At 39.8% G+C, this 25,177-nt stretch overlaps 1 protein-coding gene across 1 annotated transcript in view; it reads right to left on the bottom strand.

The window, feature by feature from the left end:
• Positions 1-7,015: 7,015 nt before the first annotated feature.
• PABIR3 (PABIR family member 3) overlaps positions 7,016-25,177 on the bottom strand; it is a 73,920-nt gene continuing 55,758 nt past the window's right edge. Inside the window, exon 8 of the mRNA XM_081278101.1 lies at positions 7,016-7,127. Within this exon, the coding sequence (XP_081134227.1) occupies positions 7,110-7,127 (18 nt within the window). The 3' untranslated portion in view covers positions 7,016-7,109. The remainder of the gene's footprint in view (positions 7,128-25,177) is intronic.

Here is a 25,177-nt window from a genome sequence, read left to right as displayed (position 1 = left end):
AACCTGCTGGAATTATAGGCATGTGCCACCATGCCTGATCAATCTTAGATTTTGTAAAGGCTGTGGGAAACAGAGCAATTGGCATACGATGTCAGGGGCTAGAAGGAAGTTCTCCTTCAAAGAATAGCCTGACAATACTGGTTATTACTTTTGTGGAAAGGGAGCTTCTTCTGAGTCAGTTTTTAAAATATATATTTTTAGTTGTCAATGGACCTTTATTTTATATGTGGTGCTGAGAATCAAACCCAGTGCCTCACATATGCTAGGCAAGCACTCCACCACTGAGCCACAACCCCAGCCCATTCTCAGTCATTTTTGTTGTATTTATTTATAGTACTGGGGATGCAACCTAGGGCCTCGTGCATACTAGACAAGTGCTGTACAACTGAACTACATCCCCAGCTCTCAGTCATTTAAATTAAATTAAATTTATTTATTCAGTGGTACAGGGGATTGAACCCAAAGGTCCTCTACCACTGAGCTATATCCCCAGCTCTTTATTATATTTTTTATTTTGAGACCATGTCTTTTGAAGTTGTTTAGGGCCTCAGTAAGTTGCTGAGACTGGCCTTGAACTTGTGATCCTCCTGCCTCAGCCTCCTGAGGCACTGGGATTACAGGTATGGGCTAGTGCACCCAGCCCTCTGTCATGTGAGTGAACTGTTCTGTGGTGATCAAGTATTAAGCAGTTAACTATGCGAGGCACTTTGCCAATGATATCTAGACCCTTGCTACTGCAAGTGTAGTCTGTGGCCCAGCAGCATGAGCATCTCCTAGAGCCTATTAATAGTGGAGAGCCTCAGGCTCCACCCCAGATCAACCAAATTGCAGTCAGCAATCTAACAAGATCTCCAGGTGACCTGGACCTGTATGAAAAGTTGAGAAGCACCAGCACCGTATCCCTAGCATAGTAGCTTTGTAACAATCTTGAAAGAATACTACAAGGCAAATATTATCATGCCCAAGTTACAGATGAGATGACTAAAGCTGTGAGAGACCATTAGGCTTTTCTAAGATCCCACGGTTAATCAATTTAGGTCTGTCTGGCTTCAGAGCCTATGATTTACAGCATGCTTCCTTCCAGAGAGACTGCATTTTTGTAGCAACTCAGTAAAAAAAAAAAAAAAAAAGAAAAAAGAAAAAGAAAAAGAAATAATATGTGTACACATAACACAAAAATATCCAGTCATCTCAGCCACAACAATAGCAGAAAACCAAACTGTCTGCTGTGGAGCTGGCAATCCCTTGCTCTGCTGAAAGGCCTTTTCATTTTGCAACTAGTTATTTTGTCTCATATAGACAGCTAAATATTTCAGAGTAGCAGCAAAGAAAACTGGAGCAACTATTAAAGTTACTCCACCTTGACAGTGACTGCTGACCCAAATATGAATCAAATTGTAAACCACAAGCTCTCCCAGAATAAAGATTTGCTATAAACCCAAATAACTGGTAAAGGCATTTTTTTTTTAAAAAAAGTGTATCAGGGCTGGGGACTTGGTTCAGTGGTAGAACTCTTGCCTAATATGCTTGAGGCCCTGGGTTTGATCCCCAGCACTGGGGGACCCAGCTCACTGGTGCTATCAATCTGTCTCATATGCTGTTACTCTCCTTCCTTCACTAGATGCAGGCCTCTTGATCTTGAACTTTCCAGACTCTAGATCTGTAAGAAATAAATTTCTTAACATGAAAATGTTTGGCCAGGTGCCGTGGCACATGCCCAAAATCCCAGCAGCTCAGGAGGATGAGACAGGAAAAATCATGAGTTCAAAGTCAGTCTCAACAACTTCAAGGTGCTAAGAAACCCAGTGTCTCTAAATAAAATACAAAATAGGGCTGGGGATGTGGCTCAGTGGTCAAGTGCCCCTGAGTTCAATCTCCAGCACCAAAAAAAAAAAAAAAATTCAGGGGCTGGGGCTGTAGCTCAGTGGTAGAGTGCCCGCCTCCCACAGGTGAGGCACTGGGTTCAATCCTCAGCACCACATAAAAATAAATAAAGATATTGTGTCCAACTATAATTTTAAAAATATTTTAAAAATTCATACCAGTTTGACATCTATAGGCAGGAAGGACAGATGGCTGACAGAGTTGCATACACCAAGAAAGGAGCCTTAAACGCCTGAGTCCAGCTGGGTAATACAAGAGGTCCTTTTGTTTTCTGGGTAGCTTTTTGAAAGGAATATTACTGGAAAAAGTAGAAAAAGTGTAATGCCTAGAGCACACCTCCAGGTTAGCAGGAACTCATTAGATCTCAGGAACTTTTCTCCTATGATCCTGGGAGGAGATTAAGCTATTTCCTTCTCTTTCACTGCCCTAATGACTCTGGAGACCTGCATTAATGGATCAGCATGGCTACTCGGTTTTGCAATGAGCTGATGTGATGATTAATTAGCCTCTAGCAGGAACCTGATGAAGTTCTCAGGTCAAAGCCCCAGGGATCTAATTTGGGACAATCTGCCCTCTCTCTCTCTCTCTCTCTCTCTCTCTCTCTCTCTCTCTCTCTCTCACACACACACACACACACACACACACACAAAAAAAAACCAGGTTAAGAGGCCCACAAACTGACCTGGTGATAGGCAACTATAGGGATTATGATTGAATTTTTGACAACCAAATTACCTGGACACAATGTGCTGTTGTGAAACAGTAATCCTACTCAAAAGGACAAAACCTATGAGCTCCACAAAAGCAGCTGTCTTTAAGGAGGAAATCAAATAAGCAATGTAGGGATGGGGCTGGAGCTCAGTGGTAGGGCATTTGTCTAGCACGTGTGAGGTGCACTGGGTTCGATCCTCAGCACCACATAAAAATAAATAAATAAAATAAAGGTATTGTGTCCAACTATAACTAAAAAAATTTTTTTTTGTACCAGGGATTAAACTCAGAGGCACTCAACTACTGAGTCACATCCCCAGCTGTATTTTGTATTTTATTTAGAGACAGGGTCTCACTGAGTTGCTTAGGGCCTCACTTTTGCTGAGGCTGGCTTTGAACTCGAAATCCTCCTGCCTCAGCCTCCCAAACTGCTGGGGTTACAGGCATGTGCCATGAGACCAGGCTAAACAAATTTTTTTAAAAAAATTCTTTATCTCCTCTGCCATTTAAATAACTTTTTGGATCACTTTATCCCACATTCTAATGGATTGAATTAATATTTTGTGGCCAATCTTACCTCACACTAAAAGAATTATAATGAACAATACTAAGAATGAGTCAAAATAAGCAAAACCAAAATAATTAGGGTAAAATACTTAAGAATTACTTTAAGGGGCTGGGGATGTGGCTCAAGTGGTAACGCGCTCACCTGGCATGCATGGGATCCTGGGTTCGACCCTCAGCACCACATAAAAATAAAATAAAGATGTTGTGTGCACCAAAAACTGAAAAATAAGTATTAAAAAATTCTGTCTCTCTCTCTCTTAAAAAAAGAATTACTTTAAGAATATTTTTCAAAATGTAAAAGAACATTTTGAAGACAATATTTTAATACCATATTTTAGTAATGTATTAATCAGTGTATTTTTCCTCCAAAACCTTCCAAAGACTTTTCTAAAAATCCCTTTTTATTTCATTGATCACCTTTGTAAAGTTAGAAGGGCAGTTATTATTCCTCTTTAGTAGATGAGGAAACTGAGGCCCACAGGTAATATTTACTCGCTGTCCACAAGAAGTTGGCTGTAGAGTAAGCTGTGCCCTACTGATTTACTCCATGATGTATAGAAAAGTAGTTTTCAGGCTGTGCCTAAACCTGAGTTACTCCATTTTATAATGCAGTAGCGTGCGATGGATTACTCCATTTTGAATATAAATACTGAGGTGGAATGACTATGCCTTGTTTGTACAAGTAAACAACCACCATCTGCCTAGCACAACCATAAGTCATAAAGTGATAAATAAATTAACCATGCTAATAAAAATGAGCACCTGTGAACTTATCAAATTAATCAAAAGGACATGAATGCATAGGCATATCAAATTCATTTTTAAAAAAGGCCTATAAGCTTATCAAACATGCCAGACCACTGAATGAAGCAACACCTTTACTCAAGGTCCATAAAACAAGACACAGCTGCACAATGACCTGGTCACCTGGTCACTTATCACAAGCCTTGCCCAGGAAAATCCAAAGCCACGAACCTCTGAATCTATTCTCAGGCTTTAGCACATCATGGTTTCTCCTGCCCCTGACGACCTTGCATGGCCTACTCCAAGTTGCTGACACTTCCAGCTGACACTCTGAAACTGCCATCCATCTGGGCTTTGGTCTAGAAGAAGTTCCTGTGTTTTGACAGCTCTGTCCCCTGGCGTAAGTTCTTTGGCTGGTTCATAATCTTATCTGACCACCACAGTGACTCTGTCTTCAGGTATCTGCTCTCTGCCTTTGCTCTCAGTCTCCTGAATTCCTGTGGCCACCTTAACCCTTTCATTTATATATATATATATATATATATATATATATATATATATATATATATATATATATATCGTGTAAATAATGACTTCAGCATTATTGATATTAGTAGTTAAGATAGGAATAAAAGAACTTGTGATAGCCCCGCTTATGAGTAGCAGGTGACCCAAGAGTATTTGATGAACTGCCACCACTGAGAGTAGTGTAGCCTGTGAATTTATTATTTTTCAATAAATTCTGAACATTGTAGAAATACACAATCATGTGTGGTCTATGTTAATGGCATAGCTTGCCCAGCCACTAAGAGGCAGAGCCAAGACTGGCATCCAGACCAGACACTGGCCCTGTGTTCTTTCCAACTTCTCAAAAACTGAAGAAAAAGATAGCACAGGAACGGCCACAAAAATCACCCACTAAGAAAATCAAGGCAGCCAGGTGTGTTGGTGCACACCAGTAATCCCAGAGACTTGAGAGGCTGAGGCAAGAGGATGGCAAGTTGGAGGTCAGCCTCAGCATCCTATCAAGACCCTGTCTCAAAATAAAAAAGGAAAAGGGCTGGGATGCAGATCAGTGGTAGAATGCCTCTGGGTTCAGACCCCCATAATACAATTAAAAACAACAACAACAAACAAAAAGGCAACAAAGATCATGGTAGGATTATTAAATGAGTTCAAAAAATGATATTGTAATAAGGGCTCCTTTTGAAATAATCCTTCATGGGCTGGGGATATAGCTCAGTTGGTAGAGTGCTTGCCTTGCATGCACAGGCCCTGGGTTCAATGCCCAGCACCTTCAAAAAAAAAAAAAAAAAAAACAACTGTCCTTGGCTCCCCCCCCCCTTCCCTTTTGCCCTTCTAGCCTTCCCTATCCTTTGGCCTAAGAAAAGCCCCTGCATAGATGTTAACTGCCCTCGCTGAGGAAGAGCCTGTCCAGCCTACAGACTCATCACTTCCTTCCCTCCCCATAAAAACCACTTGCCTCCCTGAGCCAAGAAGATAGATCTTTGAGGAACTAGCCCCATTACCTTTCTCAGGGCTGGCCTGATTCATTCCTCCCAACACTCACCTCCTGAATATTGGTACTTAAGTGGTGGGAAGCCTGGACTTTTGATTCCAATAACATTTTCACTTTGGAAATCACAAATTACACAGATGTGTTATTTGGTGGGTGTTGGTGGGGAACTTGAATCATAAGTATCTGCATTCATCATGCATATAGAGGGCCTTTGGTTGTGGCTATGATGCAGCCCACAGCAAGAACATTTGGAGTAGGGCACAGAACTAGGTGCATTCTTTCTTTCTTTTGCTCACTGCTTCACCGAAGGGGAAGGATGGAATGTTCTGGAAGGTGGGGGGTTCCTACTCAGAATGTAGGGACCTGGGGCCAGTTACCAGGACTATAGTGTTCCGTGGTTCAAAGGCAGATATCAGCTCCCTCCTCTATCTCTGGGGCCAGCTGTGGATGGAGCCACTAGCCTAAAGTCATTTCTTCTAAAGGGCACAACATCCTAATAGGTCTGAGCCTGGCTTGTGTGTGTGCCACTGTTAAGGTGAGGGGAGCATGGTACTCTTCATGAAAAGCAAGGTAATAGTCCATTGGGGGGAGGGGTCTAAATTAATCCTTGCCATGGAATTCCCTAGGGCTTCCCCTCTGCTAACCCCTTCTCATCTTAGCATTACTTTGAGTTGTTATTTTGTTTCTTTTCTTTTTGCAGTACTGGGGATTGAACCCAGGACCTCACACATGCTAGACAAGCACTCTACCACTGAGGTATATCTCTAGCCTTTTTAATTTTCGGTTTTGAGACAGTACTTCACTAAGTTGCTGAGGCTGGCCTTGAACTTGCAATCCTCCTGTTTCGTGCTCCTGAGTTGCGGGGATTATAAGTCATGAACCATGACAACTGGCTAGGAAAGTACTTTAAAATTGCAAAATTATAGAGATGGAGAACAAAGTAATGGTTACCAGAGGCAGGGATGGGGAGAGGTGTGGGTATGAGTATAGAGGGGTATAGGAAGGAGATCTTTACATTTAATAGAAAGGCATAGCACTAGACACACATTGTACCTGTATCAAATTTTCTAGGCTTTCTATTATACTATCATTATGTAAGATGTAACCATTAGATGAAGGGCAAGTTCCTGTGAATCTACAATTTATTTCAAAATTTAAAAAAATCAACTCTCAAGCACAATCTTGCATTTCTTTTAAGTGCCTTATAAAATCTTTCATTTTCCAATTTTTCTTTTGAAAGAAGTCCATTCCACCACCACTCTATACCACCCCTCCTTGATTCTTGAGAACTAAAAGTATAGACTTAGAAACAAAACTTGCTCACTTGGATGAGTGATGTAAGTCTGTAATCCCAGCAACTCAGGAGGCTGAAGCAGGAGCATCACAAGTTCAAGGTAGCCAGTCTGGGCAACTTAGGGACACCCTGTGCCCCCCAAAAATAAAAGAAGGGGCTGGAAATGTAGCTCAGTGGTAAAGTGCCCCTGGGTTCAACTGCCCAAAAAAAATTAAAATGAGAGATAAAAAGAAATAAAGTTTCCCTTTTCCCCATCTTAATTATCCCCACTGGAAAGAAAAGTCAGAGAATGTGTGTGGCCTTCTTTTATTTTAATCTATGGACCTGATGTTTCAGGTGGAGCTATCCATTGGTAATGGCTTGAACAGACTGGAAAGGTTCTGTATTTGCCTAAGCCAGCTCTTCTCCCTGCCATGGAAAAAAAAGCAGAAACATGTTAAATTCCTTTTATCCCTTCAATGTGAACAGAAGATTCAAGTGGGAAGGAGGGAGAAGGCAGGCCAGGAAGTTCTTGGTGTTGAGCTACCCCCTTGAAGTCAGGTACTTGGGGAAGAGTAGTAGTTCAGCTAACCTCAGAGAGGGGGCATTTGGAGTTGAATGTAGAAACCTGAACCAGCTTCTCCTTCCCACCCCCCCCAGAAGAGATGGACAAAGCCTGGGCCCTTCAATGGGATCAGGTGGTTATTTTAGGCAGGGACTTGCAAAGGGAACATCTGCCACAGGCCATTAGATTCCAGACACACCCTACCCCCCAAAAGGCCCCACTTGGCCTTCATACATTCCATGTATCTCCCTGAAAGTCCTTCAGTATTCCTTGGTTGGCTCATGCAACCCAGTAGTTGATATAAATCATCTCTTTCATATTATGCTCTAATTTTAAGTCTGAGGGACCTGTGTTCAAATCCTAGTTCTACCATTTACTAGTTACAGGATCTTAGGCATGCTGTCTACACCCTGACACTCCTCAGTTTGTTCACCCATTAAACAGGGGTAACTCCGGCCTTAAAAGGTTTGTAAAGTGTTGGGTACCTAACAGGTACTTAGCAAATGCTAGACCTCTGTTTTCTCTGCTCATTCTTTTCCATGTGGATGCCACATTGCTCACTGGAAAGGAAGCTCCTCTTCTTTTTCCTTTAGTACCTAGCCTAGGGTTGGGTACACAGTAGCTTGTTAATGAATCCTTGTTGGCACTGATTTTTTATATTTATTTTTTAGTTACAGTTGGACACAATACCTTTATTTTATTTATTCATTTTTATGTGGTGCTGAGGATCAAACCCAGGACCTCTCATATGCTAGGTGAGCGCTCTACTGCTGAGCTACAACCTCAGCCCTGCACTGATGTTTTGATGATGCTGACAGAGACCTGAAATGGACATAAGGGAATGTCAACATTCCATTTCAGAGGATGAAGGGAACATGCTTATTTATTTATTTATTTTTGACAGTACTGGGGATGGAACCCAGGGTGTAATGCATGCTAGGCAAGCACTCTACCACTCACCAACACCCCCCTCACCCCTGCCTACATGCTGAACTCTTTACTTCTTTGATATATTGTTAGAGCAAAATTCTTCAAGTGGTAAAGCATGTCTTTCTTCCAGACATTATTTTAGACAAATATTATGCAACCCCAGTAACATTAGAAAGCAATGGTTTTATGTACCTTGACAAAATGGCTTCTTAAACAGTTTATCAGGTATAAAGCAGAAAGAAGAAGGGATTATAGACTAACATACTTATTGCCACAGAACTGAGAAGATTATCAAAGATAGCAGTAAAATCTGAAATTGACCCAGTTATATACACTCCAATCACTGTCTTGGAACTATATTTCAGTGTGTGGTTACTTGAGAGCTACACTGGAAAGAAGAATGCATCAGGAAATAAAGACCAGAGCTATAGCCCAGATTTGCTCATACCTTCTCTCACTTAGCCATGGCAGACGCGCAATAAATATCTGATGGCTAATTAAGAGAATGGCTATGCTCTATTGGATAAACTTCAGACAGGACCCTACCTTATTTGAATTTATTAAGTCAGTAGTTGTGTGACCTACAGGAAGTCTCACTTTGCCTCTCTGGGTCTCATGCTTCCCATCTGTCCGATGGTGACAACTATATTAATATTTTTTTGTACCAGGGATTGAACCTGGTGTTGCTTAACCACTAATCCACATCCCCAGACCTATTTTATATTTTATTTAGAGACAGGGTCTCCCTGAATTGCTTAGGGCCTAGCTAAGTTGCTGAGCCTGGCTTTGAACTCAGGATCCTCCTGTCTCAGCCTCCCAAGCTGCTGGCATTACAGGCATGCGCCACCACCACCCAGCTATATTTATATCCTTAAGCAACTATTAGAATTATAGGAGGGAATGCAGAGGCAAAGCTGTGCAGACTGCGATTGTTTTCTATTATTGTCCGCTATGTAATAGTTACATGAATAGCTTGTGATCATTTGAAAATAATGTCCTAAATCTATTTCAAGGGGGCTGAGCATGCTCTGCCTATGTCATTTTCTTTCCTTACATGTTGGCAAGCCAACCAAAACTAGAGTGAGCAGGAGAGACAGTTATGTTCTTCTGAGCTAAATATCATAGACAACAGCACTCCATTTCAGGTTCTCAGATGGGTTGGATTTCAGATATGGTTCCTCTTACAGATGGAATCATATTCCTCAAAAAGGTATGTTGAAGTCCTGTGAATGTGCCCCTATTTGGAAAAAGGCTCTTTGCAGATGTAAGGTTTGCCACTATAAAGATCCCTTAATCTGGCATTCTAGAATTTATGACATATTTGGTTTATTAGTGCCATATACTTTCTACTTTCTAGAATAAAATCTATGGCTTTAAGAAAACTGAGCATATATAAACTCTAAAATGATTACCCTTTATCATGTGAATTCTTGGAAATGGCTAGGAAGTTTCATCTATTCTTTAATTCTCAGTAGATATTTAACACTGAAGAGAAATGTGCAATATTATACTTTTTCCAGGCACATGAACGAAGTATAGAAGAGTCCTCTTTGGCTTTAAATGACTCCCCCATCCCATGATGACAAGCTTCAAGTCATAGCTGATCACTTACTCAATTGGATTTAAGACCAATAAGTGCTATTTAGAGAAACAGTTTCATATTTTAGATATTATCTTTATGTTGTTTTTCATGCATACTGCATAAGCAGGACAAATTCTGTCACAACCAACCAACCCTAAAAGAATGTTGAGGCTCTTTTGTTAGTAGGGTTTTTGTTGTTTGAATATTGTTAAGGTGAGTCATACAGTCCCATAGAGATGATATTCATTTATAATAGGATTAAATTCTGACACATTTTTCTTCTTCTTTGTTTTAATTTGTTCTTTAGCATGGTTTTAAATACAGCTTTTATCTTCTAGATCTTATGTCCTTTTTTGCTTTCTTCAACAACTAAAATATATTTTTGTACCTGTTCTTTTTTAAAAAGGTCTCCAAATTTGTGGTTTTTTAAGGATTCAGGTAACTTCTTTTGTGAGCTCTGCCCCCCATATTATAAAATGTTAAAAAAAAAAGTTTCAGCTACGAGTTAAGAGAAGGCCTTAGGGTGGGCCATAATCCAACTAGTGTCCTTTAAAAAGAGGCAAATTTGGACACACACACACATACACACATACACACACACACACACACATGAGAACATCATGTGAGACACAGAAGAAAGAAGGCCATATGAAGATGGAAACACAGATTGGAGTTGTGTAGCTGGAAATAAAACACTCCCCAAACAGAAACAGCCCCACCACCCTCTGCCCTCTATGTAGTCCATGGTACCCTGTCCTTCTAAGTACATGAATCTACATGAAAAGGACACCTTGGTCTAAGCACATTAACATGTGGGTCTTCAGAATGACATGAGAGCCTGTGTGGAACACTGAATTGCATTCCATATTTTCCAAATACACCAAAAGGTAACTCTCTCAAGTTTGATGGAGAAGAGCAAAAGCAGGCGGGCATGGGATGCACAGGTGTGGGGTATACCAAGCCAACAGCTGCTGCCTGCTACCTTCTGCATGGAGACTATCTTGGGAAAGCTGTAGAGTCCATTCTGGGCCCTGATAAAGACCAGGGAGCTTTCAGGAGAACTAGCCTCATCTAAGGTTTACAAGTGCTATAATGTATTATGGGCTTTCAAACCAGGCTGCACCTTGTCTACGCCTAGACTCTGTGGTGTTTACCAAATAGTCATTTTCAAAATAATATGTACCCACTGATTAAATGAGTCCTGTAGAAAGGATGCCTACTTTTGCTTAGAACAGAAGTTTCTGGTTGGCCGAGGTTGACAATAGCCATCAATAGATTATAAATCTAGGGAGTCAGAATTTGTGAGAAACATGATTATTTACATAGTCTCAAAGTACTTAACATACATTAGTTATGAAGTACACAACAGAAAAAAATGGAATCTTTACAGTGAAAATAACCTGGAAGACATCATTCTGATCAAGGAATCAAAGTTAAAAAATCAACAATAATCTAGCCTTTTTGTTTTACTTCTGCCAAAAAAAAAAAAAAAAACCTGATTCATCATGCCACACAAAGGACATACCAAGAAAACTCAAGCTGAAGGACATTCTAATTGACTTATACTCCTCCAAAATGCCAATATAATAAAAGATTAAAAAAAAAGAAAAAAAGAAAAAGGATGAAGACTCAAGGAGATTTATGAGAACTAAGACACATGACAACTATTTACAAATGTTATCCTAGACTGGATCATGAATGATTAAAAAAATAGCTATGCAGGCCATTATTGGGACAATTAAAATTTGAAAATGAACTATAGATTCTATGATAGTGTTCTGTATCAATGTTACATTTCCTGAGCTTGATAACGCTATTGTGCTTATATAACAGAACGTCCTTGTTCTTAGGAAACAAAAAACACTGAAGTACTAAGGGGCAAAAGGGACCCAATGTCTGCAACCTTCTCTCAAGTGTTTCAGGAAAAAAACTGTGTGCTGGCACTTGTCTGTTTGTGTCAAGAGAAACAGTGATAGACCAAATGTAACAAGATCTTTAGAACAGATGAATCTTGATCAAGGGTATATGAAAGTTCTTTTCACTATTTTTGCATAAAATTTGCATAAGTTGCAAATTAATATTTTTAAAACATAATATTTAGGAGGGGTCAGTGGTAGAGTGCTTGTCTGGTATACACAAGGCTCCAAGTTTGATCCCAGCATTGCAAAATATATGTGTCTTTTTACTTTAAAATGTGTGTGTGTGTGTGTGTGTGTGTGTGTGTGTGTGTATGTATGTATGTATATATATATATATATATATATATATATATATATATATGTTATTTTGAGTATTTAATCATGTGCCTGAGACTGTGCTTGGAGTGAGATATTCAAGGGAGCACAAGTCATGGTGTCTATCCTTAGCTCACAGTGTGGGGGCAGGAGGGACAAATAAAGAGGGGATAATTTTTGCAGGTGATGAAGGCTTCTGTGAGAGCTTGGAGGAGGGTCTGCTAAGCCCAGATTTCTGGGGAAGAGGGTCAGAGGAGTTCTTTACAGAGGACATAAAGTGGGGGGGGTGCTTAGAGTTGGGAGGCCCGGTGAAGATTTGCAGTGCCAATGCGACATGTGAGCAGAGGAGCTGATGGACTGGGATATGGGGAAGATGCCTGAGCCTGTAGGCAACAAGAAGCCACCTGCTTCCTGAGGACAGACAACAAGGCATGGCATGGATTAGCAGGCTTCAGGGGCCAGGCTGAGGCCGCCATAGCCTCTGAGGTAACATAAGAAGCACAAGCTTACGTAAGCAAAACCACTTGAGGTTGAAAGGTTGAACACAAGTGTGCTTACGGACGACCTTTGCAGTGATGTATACTGAATGTCCGAGGGACATCAGCCCCTAGATTAATAATATAAGTAAGCTGGATAAGGACATGGCCCCAAATGAGCTAGAGCTGCTAATAATAAACAGCGAGGCAGGAAGAGAATGTCAAGTGATCATAGGAAACTAAAGAAGTGATTTTTTTTTTGAGAACAGGACGAGCTTTACCAGCAATAAGGATAAGGGAGTAGCCAATTAACACACAACAGGATGAAGAGAGATTGTTGTTAATGGGAAAAATTCTCAGAACAGTACCAGGTCCCATAATAAGGGAACCAACAAGGCAGTAATGCTGTTGGGGGAATGGGAATTTCCATTCAGTTATGAGATACAAGAGCATACATCAGAAAGTGTGCAAGTGTTCCTAGCAAGGGCATAGTGGGACTTCTTTTTTAAACTTTAATATTATGAAAAATTTGAAAAACATCATTAGTTTAAACCACATGAAACTGCCAAAATTGAAATATTTTTGACCCACAAAAGTGACAATTTCATGTTCCAAATGAAAACAAATTCCCATATACCCATTCCCCAACCTTAACAGTTATTAAAACATAATCAGTTTCATTTCATCCAAATCCCCCCAGAGTATACTATCAAATGGATTGGTTTGAAACAAATCTCTAGGGAAAGTTTCGTTATGCTTTTAAGTATTAAAATCTGTAAAAGAGAATCCAATTGTATATACACCTAAAATTGATTAAAATATTCAATTTGTATATGCATATATAGTATTTTAGTGAATTATTTTACTTTCCCATTAAGTTCTATATTCACACAGTTCAAAATTCAAAAGGTGCCCAAAACAAACAACAAAAAAAAAGACAAGTGAAAAGTCCTTTTCCACCCTTGTCCCCTAGTCAACATCTTTGAACCCCTGTGTGCCTGCCAACAGCTGGAGTCCTCAGAGGCAACCAATCAATATTAATAATTTTTTATGTAACCTTATGGAGCCGTTTTATGCACAGGTTAGTAAATAGATTGCAAACTACTCACACTCTTCTGCACACCTTGCTTCTTCCACTTATTAAATCATGGACGTCATCCCATATCGACACATAAAAAGCAGCTTCTTCCTGTTTTTCCAAACACCTAGCATTTCAGTTTATGAACTGTAATTTATTTAACTAATCAAATTACTATTGATCGACTTTCAGGCTGCTGCCAATCTGCTGTGGATACAGTTTACGCTGCAGCAACTCGCCTTACCCAATCCTCTTGCACAAGAGCAAGTAATTAGGTAGGAGAAATTCCTTAAAGTAGAGGTGCAGGATGGAGGGAATGTGACTTTGCAATTCTGGTAGATACTGCCAAATTGTCCTCTTTCAGCTAAGCATTATTTGCATGCTGCCTTTACCCTTTCATGAGGCACAGTATCCTGGGTGCTCCTTCCCTGTTACTTCCCGGGCCCCATTGGAGACCACTTCAACAACTCAAACTCAGAAATACCCCTCTGACTTCAGCTTATTAGTCTCCCTGGACTGCTCTTTGGCCACCCCAGTCACTAGCCCACCCTTCCTCCCCTCTTCTTTCCCAGAGACCATCATTAGCCTCCTAGCTTCCTTTCCTCCTTCCAAGTCTGCCCCATGACCAGCCATATTAGCTTTGCCAGTGTTGATCTCTGGACTCATTCTCCCTGTGACCTTTGGCAGCACTTGCTCTGCCAATTCCCAGCTCTGTGAAAACCCCACTATGCATTCTCTCCCATCACTTGCTCCCGGGCTGCTAGCTATTGCTAGAGAAGGTCATGAAGTTGGCTCCACTACAAAGCCTGGCCAGCCAGCCTTAGCTGGGCCCCAAGGGCTACGACGAAGCAGTCCTTTTATATACCTGTATCAAATTTCTCTCAGCGATTGTTCCAAATCCTCTTCTCCTCACATCCTCTGCCCGACCATTGCCCCAGAACCCTCAGTCGATGGCCTAGCTCTGGATTTCAATGAAAGAATAAGGTTATCAAACAGGAACTCCCTTAGTTTCCCTTTTTCATCTGCTTTCCCCAGTTCCCTGCATACTTGACCGTGGCTTTTGCTGCCCAGTCCCCCAAGCCTCATGGGAAAGAGGTACTTCCTCCTCAAGGTTATTCCTTCTGCTTGTGGCCTTGGCACTAGATTCTCCTGACTTCACCTCACTTAGCCCCACCCTCCTTCCCTTTGGGGAAGCTCTTCCTCCTCACTTGTCTTTCCTCTCAGCCTACAAACACTTCCCTCATGCCTGTGCCATTGTTCCACATTACCACCAGTTTTTTCAAATTTAGTGATCTTTAAAATGATACAAGTAATTCATGTGCCCCTGGCTTCACTTTCTCCACCCCCATTGGCCCCAAAATGTAATAAAATAATCAGAAAATACTAAGAAAATAAAAATCACTCACAATGCCACAACCCAATCATTAACATTTTGATGTTTCTTTCCAATATTTTTATATGCACATATATACATTTATCTATATTTTTAATAAAATTAGATAATAGTATCCATACTATTTTGTTAGAATGTTTTGGACATTGTGTTTTGCTATTTATTAATTTTCTGACTCTAGTGAAATACATTAACTTCTCTGACCGCACATTTCCTCCTGTTTAAAATGTGGACTATTAACTGCCTCACAGGGTTGTTAATGGGGATTAAATTTGATAAAAATATTTTTAAAAATACCACCACAGTGCCTGATGCATGGCAAGTTGAATTAATTTTAGTTATTATGCTTTTTTTTTTTTTTGGTATCAGGGATTGAACTCAGAGGCACTTGACTACTGAGACACATCCTCAGCCCTATTTTTTATATTTTATTTAGAGACAGGGTCTTACTGAGTTGTTTAGCACCTTGCTAAATTGCTGGGGATGGCTTTGAACTCATGATCCTCCTGCCTCTGCCTCCCGAGCTGCTGGGATTACAGGCGTGCAACACTGTGCCTGGCCGCTATTATGATTCTTTAATTGTTGTTGTTGTTGTTGTTGTTGTTGTTGTTGTTTGGTACCTGGGATTCAACCCAGGGGCAGTTAGCCACTAAGCCACATCCCAAGCCCTTTTTTATATTTTATTTAGAGACAGAGTCTCGCTAACTTGCTTAGGGCCTCACTAAGTTGCTGAGGCTGGCTTTGAATTCGTGATCCTCCTGCCTCAGCCTCCCTAGCTGTTGGGATTACAGGCATCTACCACCATGCCTTTCCCCTATTATGATCTTCTTGGCATCAGCAAAGATAGCTGTACAATAATTCAGTGAGTTCTGTCACTGCTGTGTCTAAAATTCATTTGGTACATAAGCAAGTATCAATATGTGATAAACTCCCAAAAGCAGAATTTCTGAGTCAAAGCAATGTGTATTTGTATTTTTAAAAAATATTTTTTAGTTGTAGATACATGCAATACCTTTATCAATCTATCTATATTTATTTATTTATTTATTTATGGTTCTAAGGATTAAACCCAGTGCCTCAAATGTGATAGGCAGGTGCTCCACTACTAAGCCACAACCCCAGGCTCCTCTATTTGTAATTTTGATACACATTGCCAAATTGCTCTCCATTAAGTGCAAGTTACCATGATTTCTTTAAATGAGAAAGTATTGATGGATGTTGAGGATATTTCAGTTTTTTTTTTTCCTTCAGATTACGAGTCTAGGCTGTGAAGAATATCCTTATAACTAAATCTTTGCATAGATCCATGACCATTTATCCAAGGCAAAGGAAAGGAAAGAGTATGAGTGAATATATAGGGATGGGGTGCAAATGGTGTGCATGGGAAACTGCTAGAATCAGTAACAGAGTAGAGAATGGCAAGAGATGAAGTTGGAAAAGAGCAAGATCAGATTATGAAGGATTGTAAATGGCAAAGTCATCCAATCAGTCAGTTACTAAATATGTATTGACCACCTACTACATGCCAAACACAGTTTTAGATAACTTTGTTCATTTACCGAATCAATGTAGGAAAAATTCCTGCCCTGGGAGAGCTTACATTCTAGCAAGGGAACGCAAACAATAGAAATAAAAAATATATATTACTATTAGTTACTACTATTACTATTCATGTGTTAGAGAGTGGAAGTCCCGTGGAACAAAGACAACGTAGAGTAGGCCAAAGGGCATCAGGAGTGCTAGAGGTTAGAACAGGCAACATGCAGTGGTTTCCCCATTATGAACTTTGTACTTACTCTACAAGGAGGAATCACTTACATAAGCATTCACTTATATTCATCATCATCTTTGACATAACCCCATATGACTTCATACCTGATACTTAATGAATTTCTTTAAACCAACTTACTTTCCTGGCTATGGATCCTACCTAGTTGCCCTTCAACAGATGAAGGGACAAAGAAATTGTGATATATATACATACTGGAATATTACTCAGCCATAAGGAAGAATGACTTTATAACATTTGCAGGTAAATGGATGGATCTGGAGACTATCATGCTAAGTGAAATAAGCTAATCCCAAAAAACCAAAGGCCGAATGTTTTCACCAATATATGAAATATAAACCACAATAAAAGGGAGAGAGGGGAGAAGTTTTGTAGGTTAGACGGAAGAGAATGAAATGAAGGCGGGGGGTTGGAATAGAAAAGACAGTAGGACAAGTCTAACATAATTTTTTTTATGTACATATATGAAAAAATCTAAGTGAACAACACCATCATGCCCACCCACAAGAATGGGAACCTAATTATAATAAGATATATTCCATGCTTGTATAATTTTATCCAAATGGATTCTACTGTCATTATAAATAAGAACCGATAAAATGTTGTTTTAAAGGGAACTTCATAACATTAGCATAAATAGAAATGCAGTATCAAGTGCTGTAAAGGTCTAGAGATAGATATCCCTTGACACTTAGTACGGGTCTCTCCCTTCCATTCAGAGACCAGTTTGTAAATAAGAATAAGAAGCACTTTCTAAACTGTGTGCTTATTGTTTTCCAGGCAGGTTATTGTTTTTTATTATTCATTTATTTAACTATGGGGTTTGAACCCAGGGGTACTTTACCCACTGAGCTACATCCTTAGTCATTTTTATTTTGAGACAGGTTCTTGCTAAGTTGCTGAGGCTAGCCTTGAACTTGTAATCCTCCTGCCTCAGCCTCCCCAGTGGCTGGGATTCCAGGTGTGCCCTACTGTGCCTGGCTTCAGCTTCCTGGTATACATGCAGCAGATATGATTCATCTTCACAAAAATAGGAGTTAGGTAATACTGCTGTTGCTATTGGTTTAGGAGGAAAACCAAGTCAAGTGATAAACCTTCCCATGTCTCAGTTTGCTTATAAGTAAATGGGGACAATAAGAAGGATATATGGGAGAGAAGGATTTAATGACTTCTGCCCAGTCCATGTCATGCTTTGGGGAGACTTAGAGAGGGCAGGAAGTGGACAGAGACTCTATCTACATCATTCCCTGGCCCACCAGATGCCAGTAAATGAGATTAGAACTAAATCACTGCTTTAAATTACAAACACCTCCCCCAGAGTTAAATTTATTGGTCACTTTAATTTTCCTAAGAAGAATTTTTAATCATAATATCCAAACTGATTTCAGCCTTGCTGGGGTGGAGATTTTGATTAGAAGAGTGGAAGATGATGTGCTGCTGGAACACCCGCCTCTTTTGGAAGGAGACAGATATTGAATGTGTGTGTGTGGGGGGCACCTGGAGGGAAAGAAACAGCAGAAAACAAGATGAGAAGAATCTAAAGACAAACATGTCAACTTCAAGGATCTCTAATTCAAGTGCTTTGGTGAAAGAAGCAGAATATAACAATAAATAATACAACAGTGGAGAGAGAGGGCCTAGGTCCTGTTAAGCTGCTCAGTCTCAGAAGGTACACTACTGAGAAGACAGCCTTGGATTTTTTTTTAAAGATATTTTCACTCATAGGAAATAATATTGGACTTTGCCCTACTCAAAGAATCAGAATCAGACATGTCTTTTTCTGCTTTCATTATCATTGAATAATGAGAATTCCAGATAATTACACAGATGAACCCAGGGTCAATATAATGTAGTCATCCTGGAATGTGAGCATCAGTAGAGTACTTCAATGCTCCATTTACAAGAGGCCGATGATCCTCCACATAGAATCATTTATTTTTATTTGTTCTGTTTAGATATACATAACAGTAGAGTATATTTTGACACATCATAAATACATAACTTAGGATCCCATTCTTTTTGGGGGGGGTACCAGGGATTGAACCCAGGGGTACTTAAACACTGAGCGACATCCCTAGCCCCCTTTATTTCTATATAGTATTTAGAGTCAGGGTCTCGCTGAGTTGCTTAGGGACTTGCTAAGTTGCTGAGGCTGGCTTTGAACTTGTGATCCTGAGCTGCTGGGATAACAGGCATGCACCACTATGCCAGGCTCTTTTTTCTTTCTTTTTTTTTTTTTTTTGTGGTGCTGGGGATTGAACCCAGGGCCTTGTGCATGCGATGCAAGCACTCTACCATCTGAGCTATATCACAGCCCCCTCAGACTCTTAAAAAAATTGCCTAATATATCATTTGTCTGGTAAAATCCAGCTCCTTTCACCCCCATTAGAACATTGGTCCTAAACAAAGTCAATGGCACCACCTACCTGAACACTTGCAAAAACTTTCAACATGGTGTCTCTACTTCTTTCTCCTACAGTCCATTTGCTAAGGCTCCTACACAAATCCTTGTACACATGGTTATAGTGACTCTTGGTAAGGGCATCTCTTTGCAATTATGATACCATATAAATCTTTATCTAAAGGGGCCCACTGGATGTTACCCCTGTCTACTTAACTTTTTTCACTACACATCAGTCAAATTACCCTATTAACTATGACTCAAATATGCCAAAAAACCTAAGCTAACTCAAATTTGCTCATTCCTTTGCTGAGATGCTGTTCACATCAATACTGATGTGCCTGGAGGATCCCATTCTTGTGGTTGTTCATGATGTGGAGTTTCACTGGTTGTATATTCAGACATGAACATAGGAAAGTTCTGTCCAATTCATTCCACTGTCTTTCCTATTCCCATCCCCCTCCCTTCCCTTCATTTCCCTTTGTCTAATCCAATGAACTTCTATTCTTCCCTCCCCACTATAATTCATTCATTCATTCATTTTTGCAGTGCTGGGTATCAAACTCAAGCACTGGCACATGCTAGGCAAATGCTCTACCACTGAGCTAACATTTCCAGACCTTTTTATTTTTATATTTTGAGACAGGGTCTCCTGTGTTACCCAGGCTGGCCTTGAACTTTTGCTGCTCCTGCTTCAGCCTCAGGGTCACTGAGATTAAAGGCCTTAACCACCACACCTGGCCTAGTGTAAATATTTGTAAATGGCTTGGAGGAAATTGGAGACCAAAAAAAAAGTTTATCATGGAAAAAAAAGGACTAAGAGCAAAAGAGCTTCATCTTTGGTGCAAAGGAGACTTTGCCTAATGACAGCAAATAGCCTCCAGATGTGATATGCTATACAGACCCTATGTCATAGAAGAAAAGATTACCTATCATAGAAATTCCAAAGGCTGCCCCTGGTTTAACCATGTAGAGAGACATCAGATTCCCTTGATAGCCTGGGACTGTATTATCTAGTATGCCAATAGCTTGTTTCTCCTGCCCAACATTTGGGGAATCCCAGACAAGACTCAGATAACCCTGGCACTTATGCTAGACTTTCTATTTGTAAAGAGGGATTAGAAAAAGTTCGTTGCTTGGTAACATGTGCTTTATAAACCCTTAGATCTTTGGAATGCTAAAATAGAGAAAGTATTTCTACTGTTTTGTTTAGCTTTGTGTTTTTATTCCTTTCTTGTCAGCAAGATCCAAAGGGTGACACCATGCTTGGTAGCTTTCAAGGCACTCACAGTTCCTAACCAACAGGACCCGGCTAAGTGTCTATGAAGTCAGATTCTTTTCCTGCCAGTGAGGGAGTTCAAGAGGCCACATACACATCTAATATGTCACTAGGACAGCTTCGAGTCATAGTTTCTATTTAACTGAACGTCATCAATCTTGAATTTCTATGTTAAATAAAAGAAGTGTGAAATCATATGAAGGTATTCCCAAGAATTTTAAGAGCCTCTACAAAGAGTCCAGTTTTTTTTTTTTTTAATTTTCTAAAACAAATTAGATTATCTTTTAAAGGAAGTATAAAGTTTAGCTGATCTTTTTTGTTTGTTTGGTACCAGGGATTGAACTCAGGAACACTGGACCACTGAGCCATATCCCCAGCACTGTTTCTGTATTTTATTTAGAGACAGGGTCTCACTGAATTGCTTAGCACCTCGCTTTTACTGAGGCTGGCTTTGAACTTGCAATACTCCTGCCTCAGCCTCCTGAGCTGCTGGGATTACAGGCATGTGCCACCACACCAGGCTAGCTGATCATTTTTAAAAAATATTTATTTTTCAGTTGTAGTTGGACACAATATCTTTATTTTATTTACTTATTTTTATGTGGTGCTGAAGATCTATCCCAGGGCCTCACACGTGCTAGGCGAGCGCTCTACCACTGAGCCACAATCCCAGCCCCTAGCTGATCATTTTTTAACAGTGATAAAATTGTTTGGCAAATACCAAAAACCAAGACATACAAATTAAATTCTTTGACATCACATATAATCTAATCAACATTTTTGGACAAAATAAACATATTTAAATATACTCTCTCCACTCTCATTGATTGTTTTATTATCTCAAGTGACATTTTACACAATAAACCCTTTTGAAAACTAGTATCTCAAGTCAAAATGTTGTTTCAATGAGCTATATATAGGAACTACATAAACGAACGTGCTGCTAGTGGGAATATAAAATGGTGAAATCACTTTGGAAAAGAGCCTGACAATTTCTTACAAATTTAAACATACATTGACCATATAATATAACAATTCTACTAGACATTTTCTCAACAGAAATTAAAAAATACACCCACACAAAGGCTTAAACACACATATTCAGGAGTAGGGATATAGCTCAGGGGTAGAGTGCTTGCCTAGTATGTATGTAGGCCCAGGGTTCTAATCTCCAGAATCACACATTCAAAAAAATCACAACTGTTCATAGCAGTTTTATTAGTAAAAGTCATCATGTCCATCAAGAGGTGAATGGAGCCAGGCGTGGTGGCCCATGCCTGTAATCCCAGAGGCTTGGAAGGCTGAAGTAGGAGGATCACAGGTTCAAAGTCAGTCTCAGCAATTTAGCAAGGCCGTAAGCAACTTAGCAAGAACCTGTCTCTAAATAAAAAATAAAGAAGGGTTGGGCTGGGGATGTGGCTCAGTGGTTAAGCATCTCTGGGTTCAATCCCTGGTACCCCGCAAAAAAAAAGTAAATGGATAAACAAACTGTACCATATAAATACAATAAAATATAATTTAGCAATAAATAAAAAGTAATGGGGGCAGAAAAGATGGTGGAATGAGATGGACATCCTTACCCTAGGTACATGTCTGACTGCACATATGGTGCAACACTACATTGTGTACAACCAGAGAAATGTAAAGTTGTAAAGTTGTGCTGCAATTGTGTACAATGAATCAAAATGCATTCTGCTGACATATATACCTAATTAAAATAAATTAATAAATGTTTTAAAAAGTAATGAACTACTGATAAAGGAAGCAATACAGATGAATCCCCCCAAAGACATTATTGCAAGCAAAAATAACTAAACACCATAAGTATATACCGTATAATTACATTTTTATTAAATTGTATAAAAGATAAATCTTATCTATGGTAATGAAAAGATCAGCGGAAGCCTGGAGCTAAAAGTAGGAGGTGAGGAGGATTAACTACAAAGAATAGTGGATATTTTCTATACCAATGGAAATGGTCTACATCTTAACTATAAGTATAAAATGGGTATAATCTATAATTTGCATATTGTACTTTGATAAAACTATTTTTTAAACTGTGTGAAAAGTTCTGGGGCTGGGGGTGTAGCTTAGTGGTAGAGCACTTGCCCAGCATGTGCAAAGCCCTAGGTTTGATCCCCAGTACCAGCACAACAACAACAACAAACCCAAAACAAAAACAAAACAAAGAAAAAACACTGTACCAACCTTATAGGGTTGTTATAAAAATTAAAATAGTTAGGAGCTGGGGATATGGCTCAAGTGGTAGCGCGCTCGCCTGGCATGCGCGCGGCATTGGGTTTGATCCTCAGCACCACATACAAATAAAGATGTTGTGTCCGTCGAAAACTAAAAAATAAATATTAAAAAATTCTCATTCTCTCTCTCTCTCTCTCTCTCTCTCTCTCTCACTTTAAAAAAAAATTAAAATAGTTGGCCAAGTGCAGTGGCGCACACCTGTGATTCCAGGAACTCGGGAAGGTGAGACAGGAGGATTGTAAATTCAAGGCCAGCCCCATAGCAAGCCCCTCAGCAACTTAGTGAGACCCTATCTCAAAATTAAAAATAAAAAAGACTATAGATGTAGCTCAGTGGTAAACCATCCCTGGGTTCAATCAACAGTACCCAAAAAAGTAAGATGAAAAATAAAAATGCCAGACACGTGGCACATACTATGATTCTAGCTGGGGAGGCTGAGGCAGGAGGATCACAAGTTGAAGCCAGCCTCAGCAATAAAGAAAGACACTGTCTTAAAATAAAAAGGACTGGGGATGTAGCTTAGTGGTAGGGCACTGCTGGGTTCAATCCCCAGTATAAATAAACAATTTTTAAAAACTGTATAAAAGAAAAAACTCTTCCAAAGTTGAAACTCTAATTTATTTCTGCTTAGCAAGTATCAAGTATCCTGTATAAACTTTGTACCTAGATGTAGCACTTAGAATTAAGAAACTATCCTTTTGAGAAAGCTAAGTGTATAGGCACACATGCATAGTGGAACTCATTAAGCTCTGTACTATTTGAGCTGGTACATATAGTTTTATCAGGCTCTTTTAAAAAGTTCCCACTGTGTAGGAAAATAGCAACAGGTATGAATAAGCAAAGTTTTCATTAGGCTGCAAAGGATACCAGTGTGTATATTGGGTTAGGCAGGAATACTGGGAGCAGGTCAAGGACAAGAAATGATATTCTATATGAACTCTGGCCTACTGCTGTTGTTTTGTGGAGGGCATTTCAGTTGAGAGGCCAACCAATCTACATGCAGCTAACTCAGATCTAATGGTGATCAAAAGTCAGAAAAACTGGGGCCAATGATGAGGACAGAGTAGAAAATGTTATAAGCCAGGCATGGTGGTGCACGCCTGTAATCCCAGTGGCTTGGGAGGCACTAAGGCAGGAGGATTGCGAGTTCAAAGCCAGCCTCAGCAATAGTGAGGCACTAAGCAACTCAGTGAGACCCTGTCTCTAAATGAAATACAAAATAGGGCTGGGGATGTGGCTCAGTGGTCGAGTGCCCCTGGGTTCAATCCCTGGTACCCCCACAAAAAAAAAAAAAAAGATTGCAAAGGGAATAGATAACTGAGTGTCTCCTATAATCTTAAAAAATGACTCAGAATACAGCTACCGTAAGCCAGGAAGTATTCAGAAATTATTTTAATCAAAAAACTTTAATAATAACACAATTTTATAGGAACTAATAATGATATGTGAAAAAAAATTATTAAGTGTTATGGTCACTTCCGCTTGCCACACTTTAAGGATATTGTTAAACTGGAAAATGATCATCCCAAAGAAAAATTACTGTGATAGAAAACCTAGCAGGGATGAGAATAGGAAAGACAGTAGAATGAACTGGATGGAACTTTCCTATGTATATATATGAATACACAACCAGTGAAATGCCACATCATGTACAACCACAAGAATGGGAAGTTCTGGGCTGGGGATGTGGCTCAAGTGGTAGCGCACTCGCCTGGCACGCGAGCGGCCCGGGTTCGATCCTCAGCACCACATACAAACAAAGATGTTGAGTCCGCCAAAAACTAAAAAATAAATAAATAAATATAAAAAAAAAGAATGGGAAGTTCAACTATGAGAATGGGAAGTTATACTCCAGGTATGTATACTATGTCAAAATATATTCTATTGTCATGTGTAACTAAAAAGAACAAATAAAAAATTAGCTGGGTACAGTGGTGCACATCTGTAATTCCAGCAGCTTAGGACTGAGGCAGGAGGATCACGAGTTCAAAGCCAGCCCCAGCAACTTAGTAAGGTCCTAAGCAACTCAGTGAGACCCTATCTCTAAATAAATATAAAAAAAGGGCTGGGATGTTGCCCAGTGGATAAGCACCCTGGGTTCAATTCTTAGTACCAAAAAATAAAAAAATAAAAACAAACAAACAAAAAACTAGAGAAGAACAGATGTGTGGAAACATGGTAGCTGCTGCCATATATCTGAAAGCTTACATTATGGAAGAAGATATGAATTTTGCTCATTTTGTGGCATTTCCCAACACAAATCAGGATTAAAGGCTAGAAGGTAGAATTTTGTTCAATATTAGGAAGAATTTTTTTTAAGAGAGTGAGAGAGGAGAGAGAGAGAGAGAGAGAGAGAGAGAGAGAGAATTTTTTAATATTTATTTTTTTTAGTTCTCGGCGGACACAACATCTTTGTTGGTATGTGGTGCTGAGGATCGAACCCGGGCCGCACGCATGCCAGGCGAGCGCACTACCGCTTGAGCCACATCCCCA

This window comes from Spermophilus citellus (assembly GCF_964194105.1).
Source record: "Spermophilus citellus genome assembly, chromosome: X".
In the NCBI taxonomy this organism is placed as follows: domain Eukaryota; kingdom Metazoa; phylum Chordata; class Mammalia; order Rodentia; family Sciuridae; genus Spermophilus; species Spermophilus citellus.
Note: the sequence above shows the minus strand (reverse complement) of the source record. Positions and strands in the feature narration are given on the sequence as shown.